At 43.5% G+C, this 11,949-nt stretch overlaps 1 protein-coding gene across 1 annotated transcript; it reads right to left on the bottom strand.

The window, feature by feature from the left end:
* Nucleotides 1-1,393: 1,393 nt before the first annotated feature.
* On the bottom strand, nucleotides 1,394-6,469 carry mtcl3 (MTCL family member 3). The gene is made up of 10 exons (XM_029503749.1): nucleotides 5,717-6,469; nucleotides 5,256-5,480; nucleotides 5,010-5,168; nucleotides 4,323-4,394; nucleotides 3,371-3,690; nucleotides 3,048-3,207; nucleotides 2,600-2,669; nucleotides 1,877-2,423; nucleotides 1,623-1,752; nucleotides 1,394-1,504 (listed from the first exon to the last, which is right to left on the bottom strand). The coding sequence occupies exons 1-10, from the start codon at nucleotides 6,467-6,469 to the stop codon at nucleotides 1,394-1,396; spliced, it is 2,547 nt and encodes an 848-aa protein (XP_029359609.1).
* Nucleotides 6,470-11,949: the final 5,480 nt, after the last annotated feature.

Consider the following 11,949-nt stretch of genomic DNA (forward strand, 5'->3'; position numbering starts at 1 on the left):
CACGAGAGGGGCTGACTATACCGAGGAGATGAATAACAAATAACAAATTAATGTAGAGCATATCTTCTAAGATCGTTGTTTCTCGGCGCAGTTGTTATTTATTAAACGGTAACTATGTGCTAAATAACAGCCGATTAAAACGAAGCACGTGCGCCATTGTGTTAATAACGGACCCTTACCTCCTCCGTCTAATAAGATCCTGTCTGTTGCAAAGAACGTCCTCCTTCAACAGCCACCACCAAAGTCCACATTTCGACCAGCAAAGTAGCTTAAAAAGTAGTCTGTACTTCTTAAGTTACAAGCAACTGGAATACGAGAAGCTGCCCCCGAAATGATGCTTTCATGAACGGGAATGAATCCCCCTCTTTCCGTTTCTGCTCTTCTTCGTCTCTCTCTTCACTGCTGACCGTAATTTGTGACGTAAAGCGCCGGTGGGATGAAGGGAGCGGGCCGGTTCCGCCTCCATCCCGGTGGTCAGGTCTGTCGGGTTAAACTGATCCAACATCAGCACAAGTGTGACTCGATTTCTGAGACCCACCCAAGGTTTTTTTCAAGGCATTGAATGTCATGTAACAAACCCAAAAGGAGTATTTCATCATGGATAAAAGATTCTGCGCGAATCATGGGCTGTAATGTCTGTGTCAGTTGCGATCTGCGTTATGATTTAGTGTGCTCTAATAGTCACCACCCTAACTTCCATGTTTACACTGCACTCAGAGTCCTAGTAGTTGCTGATATGTGAAAGTCATCCAAAATTCGGACTAATCGTTGTATTATTTAAAAAAAAGAAATCTCATAATCTTCAAGCTTTGCTGACCCTTCTAAGCATCTCTGGATAAAACAAACAAGAACGTGGTTCATGGGTTTTAGGTTAAAAGGAGATTTTTACCTGTTAGGGAATACTAGGTTCTTAGCACTTGCAGTCGCAATAACAGCACTGTTTCCCCAGCCACAATGGTGTTTTCCCTTATTGTGGCTTATTGGGCATCTGCTCAGATTTAAACTGGACAGAAATAAGCAAGGAAACGCATGATGTCACCAATCTATTTTTGCGTGTAAGAATGAAAAATGTAATAAAAAAAATTTGTAAACTAACCTACATTGTGTGCAAACAGCTTAGTACTCACATTCAAACAGTTTACTCACCTATCACTCCACTGTCGCTCCAAGAACGCCGCTCTCCAGTAAATGGTGAAAGCATCTGAGTACATGTTTGGCTTGCGTCATAGGTGGAAAATGATAATGTCCTGTACCTTGAGTGACCTTGTGAAATGTGACGTGTTCAACATAACATTATTTAAAGTAACAAATATGTTCTTTAAAAAAAAGAAAGAACGAAAAGGAAAATATAACAAAAACTTACATAACAAACAACAAAAGAATAGTGTGTGCTTTAGAGAACAAAGAACAGGGTGAAAAGGAATACCAATTTAAAAATGGTGGCATAAGAGAGTGAGGAGAACAGAACAAGAATGAGGATCAGCAAAATAATGGGCTGAAACATCTTGACGGATGACATAATGAGAAGGGGGAAGAAGAAGTGACGGGCAGATTAGACAACACAAAAATTACACTCACTAAAGTCATGCAGAATACACTGATGTTGTTTTGCACAAGCTTACAGACAGTGGCTCCTCTGCCTGTTTATCATCCTGCTTGGGGACATCCAAACGGTCTATGAAGCTCTGCAACTCCTTCCTGAAGGCTTTCATCTGGGCATTGATGCGGTATAGAAGCTCATGCTCTCTGATCCTGCAGAGTAGGAAAGTGGAACATTTGGTCTCAATCTGTGACTGGATACAACTCATTGTACTGCCACTGATCAGTTGCCACACTCTAATTGCAACAAAGGATGAGGTGTTGTTGTCTTCATTACCTGCCACCTTCTTCATCCTCATCCAGCCTGGCAAACAGCTCTCCATTAGTGACATACACTCTAGCCTCAGCGATGATAGTGCTGGTGTCAGTGATGAGCCTGTCGATGGTCCGGCCCAGCCTCTCCGCCTCTATGCGGATGTCTATCATCTGCTGCCGGTCCTTCAGGCTTCTGGATAAAAAACGGCTGTCCACTGGTGAGTATAGCGAGCGTGTCGGGGTGAGGCACCGAATGTTCCTCACCTCATCCGGGTCACTTTCCCCTCCAATAGGGCCCTCACGCTTGCGGTGTGGCGGCAGGAGGCGAGGGGATGAAGCTGAGGCTGAAGGGGTGTCGTCGTCCCGTCCCCCATCACTCTCTGCATCACTGTCTCGTGGGCTTCCACGGATGCCCAGGTGGGAGGCCAGGTCGTAGCGCTGCATGTTGGAGAGCAGCACACGGTTCTCATACTGGAGCTGCATGACTTTACCACTCAGTTCATTGATCTGCAGACGTGCAGCTTTCAGCTCCTCCTGGAGGGCCTCCACTTTAGCGGCGTCAGCTGCTCCTGGGGTTGAAACAAAGTAGCAATGAAAAGTGGAGCACTACTGTAAATGAGACTCTAATGTGCAGCTCCTGGAGGCTTTAGCTTTCTGTCTGATATGCTGAGATAAAGCAGAAGAAGATAATCATTGTCCTACAGAGCAGTTGTTTTGGCTCAGAGAAAACTGTAAACCAACAAACCTCCTCCATGTCTTGATCCGGCTTCATGGGATCCCGCCTTGTATTTCAGTTTATTGAGCTCACTTGTCACCTAAGAATGAAACAGAATGTTATTCCTCTCTGTATTTAGTGCCATGTGTATGAATAGCACACAAGATAGTTTTCATAAAAAGCTTCAAAGTTATAGATAATGCTAATAATAGACACAGAAAAGAAAAACAATGACATCTTATATCATTGAAATTAAAGCGGTATTGTGTTGCCTGGTAATATCAGAGAAAGTATCTCATATATTATTAACAGTCTTTTTCAAACAATAAAATATCTAGATACAGTCCCAGAACCATAGGTAGACTATTCCTATATCCTATCCTATACCTTTAATCAAGCTGTCAGTGTGTGTACCGTCATCTTGTTATTCAGATGGTGGGATACCAAAGCAGTTGACCTACAGAGGAAATCTCTCTACCTTTTTGTTCTCTTCTTCCACGTCTGCTAAATTCCTGCGCAGAAGTTCAGCTTCATCTTCCACCAGCTGAAGCTGCTGTCTCAGCTCTGACAGGGCCTCGCCCTGCTCCCTGCACTGTTGACCTCCACTACCAGAGCTGTCCACGCCTGCTGCTGCCATGCTTTTTGAGAAGAGAACCATTTATGAAAGTTAAACTTAGCTTATCGTCTCCTGTTTTTGCTTCCTTGTCAGAAATCATTGCTATTAGTCTCTCTTGTGCTTTTTTTCTCCATAACAATGATGACAACGTGACTAACAAAAAATTATGACTGGATTCAGAATACCTGTCCTCTCTCATGTCATCCAGTTCAGCCTTCAGCCCCCTGTTTTCCACCTCCAGCTCCACAATCTTCCTCCCAAGGATATTCGCCTCTTCCTCCACCAGGCGTAAGCGGAGCTTCAGCTCTGACTCACGAGTGGTTGGAGGCCCTCCAGCTTCACCTTTAGGCAGAGGGCTGTCCACATCCCCATAGAAGGAGCGGTACTTCTGCAGCTCCTGCTCCAGCCTGTCCTTTTCCTTGTCAATCTTTGCCATCTTTTTCCTCATCAAGGTGGCTTCTTCTTTGATGAAGGCTAGTTGACATTTCAGATCCTCATTTTCTTCCTGTGAAATGGGCATATAGTTGTTTACATGCAGATTATTTACAGTCGAAGCGGTGAACTTATTTCCACGAGATCAACGTGGCATATGTTAGCAGCGCAGGTTTGTACATTTTCTGAAGTCATTTTGAATTGGTGATCATTTTAAAACTTGACACTGCTAAGAAATGTTTCCTATGCAGCCACATTTTCTAAGCAGGCCTTTTGCCGTTGGAGCTTGATGGGTGGAGTCTAGTCAGTGCAGCTCACCTTGTCTGGTTTTGATGTGTGAACTGGTCTGTGTCCCTCTGTCTCTCTTGGCTGTGGTTTTGTCTATAGAGTCATTTCTTTTTCATTTATTGTAGAGATAAAAATTGAAAGAAAAAAAGCTTCTTATAATCTTTCCTCCTTGGTCCAATCGTTAGCCAGGCTGTGATACATACTTCATCACATCTTGCAGGGGGCTGAAGGCCATGTTTTTCTTTTATGTAACTTGCAATCTATACAAGATATGACTATTTGATCCCTTATTTTGAATCTTACATGCAGTTTTTATGTGGAAAATGTATTGAAAACAACTTTATGTTGTATTATTTATAAAGTGTCTCTCTTTGTAGCTTATAGTTCAATAGACTAAAAACATAAATGCTGACTCACCTCAATGGAGGTCTGTGGAATCTTTCGCTCTGCTTTCTGTCCATCCTTACTTCCTTTTCTTTTTAGGGAGAGCTGCGGGGAAACAGAGGTTACATCAACAGCAGCAGCTCGGTGTTTTCTTACCAAGGCCAGTGATATCATCCAGATTTATGGCGCACTGAAGAGTCAGTAATGGAAAAACAGGACCACTTGAAGTCACCCTCAAGAACCTTTCTGGTAAAATGCTCACAGTCAGATTATAACACTCTTAATGCACGTGTGGTTTTACAGCTTTCAAGTAAAAAATTCAAACAAAACCTGTTACAGTACATTCTTCTTTGTGTATAAGGCTGAGTATCTTAAATTATAATTAATAATTTAATTAATAAATCTACTACGAGTTACCAGGTTCCTGCTATTGTTTTGGACACTGATTAGCCAGAGCTATTCATGACTCTGGGGATGTTGTCTTTTTGTCTTTACTCCAATAAAACATTCCATACTGAGTAGTGTATGGATCATTTTCCACTCTAATTGTTCGCAGAGAATAATCTACTGCACTTTCTATATTGTATATGTTTTGAATATCAAAACCTAATGATGGTACACTCAAATGACATTTAATAATAGCTTCAATATAACCTTTTCAAGGGTCACACAGCAATCTGCACCCTACTACCACACAGGCGCAGAAAGATTAGCACTCACCTCTTTGGCTTTCTCCAGCTCATTCTGCAGAGCTTGCTTGGTGACCTCCACCTCTATCAGCTGCTGCCTCAGCTTCTCATTCTCCTCCTCTGTCTTTGTCCTCTTCTCCTCCACATTCTCCAGCTCATGGTGCAGCCGCACAGATACATCCTTCGCCACCTGGGAGAGGGATTAAAAAGAGAGTGGTTGTTATTAATTGTGAATAGAGGATACAATAGAATAATGTTCACTCCTACATAGGCTTACTTTCAGGTCTTGCTCCAGACTTCTGAGCAGCTCTCCATCTACCTGGCCACTTTCCGTGAACCGGAGTCTCTTCCTCTCAGCCTTCTTAAGTCTGTACTGGAGGATCCTACAGTTCTTGTTGGCTCTTTCAAGCTCTCTGCGCATGTCCTGCAGTTGGCAGGCGTCCTCCTCATAAAAGGTGTCCCGCATCTCATCCATCTCTGCCCGCATTTCCTCGATTTCATTCTGACAAAAGCCAGGGTAAAAATTTAAATCCTCTTCAGAATAGTTACACCCAGCCTGAACCCACAATATGTGTTTAGTCAGAGCCCTAAAAAAGCACCTTCATTAATACGCAGTCTGAAGCTATGGGCAGCAGTCATTGTGCAGCCTTTATGCAAATACAACAGGTGCAACTACACAGCGCACGGCATAATCGACATAGTCTACAAGATAATTGTAGTAATATGTAACCAGTATACCTTCAGATCTTCGTTTTCATCCTCCAGCTTCTCTATCTCCTCCTGCATCCTCTGGTCCGGCTGTGGAGCTGGCTGTGGGCTGTCGGGCTCAGGGGACAGCTCCGGCTCCGAGGCAGGCGGAGATGTTGATTTCGCCTGCATCTTTGTCCCTTTCTTCCCCAAGCTCTTATTCAAGTGAAACTGTATGAGCTCGGATTGCAAGCATCCCTCCTTCCAAAACCCTGGCCCGCAGCCTACAGTGCCTTTGGAGCTCTTCTTGTTGCTGCTAGTCGCCGCAGCGGCCTCCCCTCCTCTCGGATTCTTGCTCCTCAGTTTGGGGGATTTGGATGCGCAGGGCTGGTCGGAGACGACACGGTTCGGATCTGATCTTGAGGGCGAGGGGGCATCGGCGGCCAGGCGGGGGGATTCCTCCGGTGTCTGGGTGCCGCCTCTGTCTGCCGCCGAGGGCCTGCTTTGCGGCGAGTTTTCAGCACCAGCTGGCTGGACAGCAGCCGCGCCTCTGGCGGCAGGAACGCCTCCGGCCTGCCGCTCCCTGCCCGCGGAGACGGGAGAGTGACCTCGGCTGCTTCTCCCTCCCCCTCCTCCTCCACCTCCCCCTCCCTGCTTTGACGTGATGAGCTTTGACGAGTTGCTTCCCTTCTGTGCAGCTTTTGATCCGCTGTCTTTGAGCCCAGCCGGAGACGACGAGCGCTGCTGCTTACGGCTGCTATTGTCTGGCTGCCGCGCCGAGTCGGCAGAGGATGGGTTCATCATGGTGTCAGAGGCTCAGCTCATCCTCAGCAACATCCATACCCTTCTCCGGGATCCCTGTAGCTGGAGAACAATCGCCCTGTTGCAACAGGATGGATAGACTCAATAATGAAATATTATCCTCTATAGGTCAACCAAAATGTCCAGGTTACTTGGACTACATCTTGGTGACTACACCTTACTCCCTAGAATGGGAATGAAGCTGTCATTTATGAAACATGTAGACCAGGACGCCCTAATTAGACTGATGTGTCTGGTAAGCGCCCAGAGACAGGTTGTGCTACGTGACCACCAGAGATTATGCAGTCGGCCATTGAGCCCCTGTCGGATGGGATGTCTGTGAGATCAGCTGCGGCTCGGGCAATTAGACAATTCGCATTAGTGTCATGTGCGCTGCCCAGAGGGCAGTGGACCAGAGAAAGGTGGAAGAGCAAAGAGGAGGCAATTGGACTGGCTGTTAAAACTGAAACAGCAGCCCTCTTGACAGCGAGCAGGTTCTGAGCGTCCTCTGATCTGATCCTAGACCTACCCAGCAGAGACAAAAGATGATCCAGCTTCTTCATCGTGGATGAGCCATTATGAGAGAGCCGTTTCCTGTCAGCCATCAGCTAACTCCCCATTACCAACAAACAAGCCCGATGGCTCATTGTGAGGGACAGGCTGCTTCTTTAAAAGTGTCGGAAGCAAAAGGCACAATTTCTGTGACCTATTGCAAAGGTAGCATAGTTTGATTATTTTTCTCCTTTGTCTCTGTAGGTTGAACAGATAAGAATCGGCAGCCCGCTGTCTTTATCAGCTGATTCAATGAGCAAATAAAAATATAATTGAGAATAAAGGGAGGGAAAGGCCCAGCTCAGCGTGGACTTTAACTCTCCGGAGTGTTTTCTCCCGACAGATAAACAACTAGGAGCAGCAATAGTAATTCAGCCCATCTTGAAGGCCTGAGAGTGGAGAACATAATATGGACTACAGTCTGTTATTCGCCCTTCATCCAGGTTACACTTGTTGTGTTCACATGCGTTTAAAACAGCCCAGCGCGCTCGAAGAAAATGGACTATATCATGTAAAACTACCAAAGAAAAAAATCTTACCTTTGCTGGCTGTTTTTGTCGGTGCAGAAGGGTGGTGATGGGGAGGGAGAAGGGATGCTGACTCTAGCGCCTCCCGACCACCAAGCAACCTGTTTCAATATTCATGACATTACATCATCGCCAGGGAGGGCCGGGGCTGCGCACAGCAGGCCGCTCTCATTGGAAGAAGACAGGATGCTCTCCCTCCCAGTGATGTAGCCATTGCTCCTTCAAACTCACCTCCTATTCAGTCATTTCAATTGACCTTGAGTATTTAGACTGGAGTCTACCAGTAGAGACTGTGACCGATCCAGAACAGTCCTTTCCACTGTCCCATGCCAGGAAGACAATACGACTGAGGCCATGTCTAATACACGTTGCTCAACAGCTGTCGTTGGTGAGAAAGAGCAGGAGCTTTTCACTACATATCAGAAAGGGGGTTGCCGGCTTTATGCAGCACTGCCACTATCTTTTATTGCCATTTAACGTTTACAACAGACTAATTCTTAGCCATGTGTCCATTTTCTGCTTATTTTTTCTCGTCTGTTTCTCATTCCCACCTTTCTCCCACTCCCCATCCTTATTTCCCAAAGTGAAGCCAGAGCACAAAATTCTTTCACAAATGCGTTGGATAGGGAAGAATGGGAATTGGTACATTTCATCCAGAGTTCTGCCTGCCAACTAATTACTAACTATTACCAGAATTTGAACCTGTGTTGTCAGGAAATGGAATGTAAAAAATTCACAGACAGGTTTTTGTACATGTGTTTCCATTGGAACTAGTTGCCGAGGATCATTTATTCTCCCTAGCTCTTCCTCGTAGCACAGCCCCAGAGCCATCTGACCAGTCATTTGGAGTCGAAGATTCTTGGCTCTTCTCCAGCACCACTGCACTTACCCACTCATCTAAGATGGTTCCGAAGGAAAAGGTGGACTGACGTATGCACCATCATCATGTGAGTAAAATAATAAGTGTGTCTTCAGGAAGTGCTGGGGATTTGCTCTGCTCTGAGAGTTTAACCTCAGTAACCACAGCTCTTAGGCTCCTGCCTCTGTGCAACGCATTTGTTTCTGTCAGAGCACACTCTTACAACACTTTATCTTCATCCATTCAGAAATAAGGCTATTGTAACTACACTTTAAATGCCAGACAAAGTTGCGCCAATGCCGAAGAGGCCGCCTTTAGCAATAATGATGATGATTCATTTTCTCTGAATAGGATAACAGATGTTTGGGGTCTGGCTCTGCCTTTCACTGTGACACACACATACACACATTCATCAGTCCCCCACCACCTTGTTCCCCCTTTCTGCCCCAAGACTATTCAATCGTTTGTTTGTATTTCAATGACAGATGTCTGCTTCATGGAGGCTCCCATGTCCCCAACAATATCAGTGATTCTGCTTTTTATGAAGTAAAAAAAAAAAAAAGATTGCTTGATCTGAAATCTGAAAATGTTACATACTAAAACATACAATACTTGCATATTTTGTTGTTATTTAATGATCAGTTAACCATTTTTCTACTGTGAATCCTTTTGAATAAGAACAGTAAATGCCATTCTGTACTGATCTGTCTTCTGTATGTGATAATATCCACTATTTCTGCAGTAGCACTGACACCAGTTGGCGGCTCACTGTGTTTCATCCTATCAGGAGCACCACTAATATACAGTGACATTTACTGATTTGGCAAATGCTTTTACACAAACCAACTCAAAATGAGGGACATCAATAAAGATTTGTGTGGATGAAGGGCACTATTCTGCAGCAATAACTCCTGCCAATATTGTGTTGTTGTTTTTTTTTTTAATTTTATTTTATTTAATGTCCACATTCTTGGGTAGTAAATCTGCTCCTCACCTCCCATTTCTTCATCCCACACAACAGCACAAGAGTCGCTATGAGGACAGGCGATGGGGGAGTGAAAGAGAGAGAGTAGGAGAGAGGCCCGGATGAAGACTTGTCTAAAAATAACACCCTCATTCATTTCACACACCAGAGTCACTCTCTCCTCCTCTCTCTTTATTATTCACTAACACCTTCTCCCCGGATCATCACAGTCACATTATGCATACACAGGGATCCCAGGTGGTCTATTTGTCTGTGTTGTACATCATCATGAACAATCTGCTGCATCATGTTTTAGTTTCCATATAGGGTTAGTGTTTTTAAATGACAATCTATAGTGTTGTTTAAAATGCCTTATGTGGCAATTTGCCTCAATTAATGTTCTTTTACATGAAGTTCGATATTTTAACACAATTGTAATGAATTCTTAGACTGTTATGGGGAGAAGAGGAAATGTTTAGAGCCTCCACACTAAACTGTACAATGGATTTTGCCTTAATTAGTAAACAAATGCATGCATAAGAAGAAGTATCTTCATTATAAATAACTGTTCCACAAGTAATCACATGTCAGGGATGAAATGCAAACACAGAATGCTTTAAATGTATATCCTGACAACCGGCGACCGACTGCGAAGTTTCTTCTATGAAGCATAAAAGCACAAATATCTCTGGCCTCAGTTGGTGTACTCATGTTCAAGTGAATCTCTGAGAGGCAGGAAAATTTCTAATTTGTTGTTAGTTCATCAGGGCATTTCACTGAAGGAGGCAGTTCTGCCCAGAAACAGAAACAGGCATATAGAATGAACACTAAGGTAATCATCAGAGTCCTGTAAGCAGTGTACTGTATGTCTTACACAAACATCTACATGTATATGTAAGCAGAATTCTGTCATTTTGTCCATTTTAAAATGTGTGTGATGATTTGTTTGAAAAGCCATGAAAGGCATTCTAGCGATAATGAATAATCAAAAGATTTGGCTGATGTGGTTTTGACATTTATACAGATTACCAACTGGCTCCAGCAGCAGATGTCTGATCGTGGTTCATCAACAGCACTAAATCATTTGTTTGTCTGTCCGCCATGGAGGACAGGGGTGAGACAGGATATGGGAGCACCTGCCAAAGGAGAAGTTGCTGATGGGTTTTCTGTTGCTGAGTTGTGAAATGATTGCCCAGGGTTGAGGAATAACACAGACATCATCCTTGAAATACCCCTCAGCTAGTGAACGCCTCTCCCTCATAAACTCTGCTGGGGGATTGAACACACAAATGTTGTGTTTCTCAATCGCTCCACCTACTACACAAGCAAATCCACACACAATTGAAATCCCCAGGCACAAATCCACCCACTTCTACACTCATGCACACACACACACACACACACACACACACACACACACACTCGCAAATAAGCACTAAAACCCTGTTTAATAGTTTATTGTGCTTCTGGTGTTTGCCACATGGATCCCATCTGATCCCAGACTACAGAAGAGCAGGGGGAGGGGGTTGAATGAGAGGGGTGGGGGTGGGAGGGGTTTGTTAGGATGACGGGTACGGGGGTAGACAGTGGCTGTGTACAGTTACCATAGAAACCTTTGTTTGAACTCCTGAAAATGGGAAGAATAATCAAGAAGGATGAGTAGTAGTATAAATTACATTTCGAGAGCTTTTGTCTTGCTGACAAAACAGGTTGTCAAAATTTCCATTTTATCTCACTGAATTTATTTATTCTATATCAGACAGGCAACAGATGAGTCAAAACAAGACTGGCATGACCCCACCCTGTGCTGGACCCCCACCACCTCTCTTATGGGCTGCTCCTGATGATTTATTTTCTATGTAAATACAAAAATCTAAATTAAGAAAACGCAATGAGGCAATGTTTAGTTAAATGCACGTCAAGTATTAATATTTAGGTGCAAATTATGTAACAAGTTCATTTTCAGTGTTAGAATATATTTATTGCGTTATACTATGTTACATGATGTTTTAATGATGTAGTTGGACAAAACTGACGTTATTTTAATTATTGATTATTACCACTGAGTTGTTTAATGCATGGCAATACTCCAAAGATCGCATTTTATAAGTATAAAGGAGCAGGAAAAAGCCCAGATAGTTATTCATTATTCCATTAAATACTGTGAGGCATTTCATTTGAGTACCACTGGGCTTCAAACTATTTTACAGACACTAAAATGAAGAGATATTTCATGAAAGCTATATACCAAATACCAATACCAAACTAATTACCGGAAACTTTGCATTGTCCATTATCGCTTTATATTGTTTCTTTTAACTTTGATTATATCCTTTAGGTTGAGCTGAAGTCTTTTCCATTGCTACAGTGCTTCAAAAGGTTTGAAATGTAATGAGCACACTGTATTATTCTAACTATGCAATAACTGCAATACTAATTGACTAAATTCAGACCATGTTGCCCTCTAGTGTTTGAAATCTACTCTGCACTTCTGTTACCAGTAATAGCTAAGATACAAATGTCATGAATGTAAAGAGTTAAGTGAAAAGAGGAAGCCAACGTTTGTACAGGCAGTCAGTTT

Source organism: Echeneis naucrates, chromosome 6 (genome assembly GCF_900963305.1).
Source record: "Echeneis naucrates chromosome 6, fEcheNa1.1, whole genome shotgun sequence".
Taxonomy (NCBI): Eukaryota; Metazoa; Chordata; class Actinopteri; order Carangiformes; family Echeneidae; genus Echeneis; species Echeneis naucrates.

Bases quoted from the DNA above. Each gene is read 5' to 3' on its own strand.
- mtcl3 (XM_029503749.1), bottom strand. From the start codon at position 6,469: ATGATGAACCCATCCTCTGCCGACTCGGCGCGGCAGCCAGACAATAGC. The intron at 4,395-5,009 runs GTGAGTGCTAAT...GTTTCCCCGCAG, and splicing joins AGCTGGAGAAAGCCAAAGAG to CTCTCCCTAAAAAGAAAAGG. The intron at 1,505-1,622 runs GTAAGCTTGTGC...TCATCCGTCAAG, and splicing joins AGGCAGAGGAGCCACTGTCT to ATGTTTCAGCCCATTATTTT.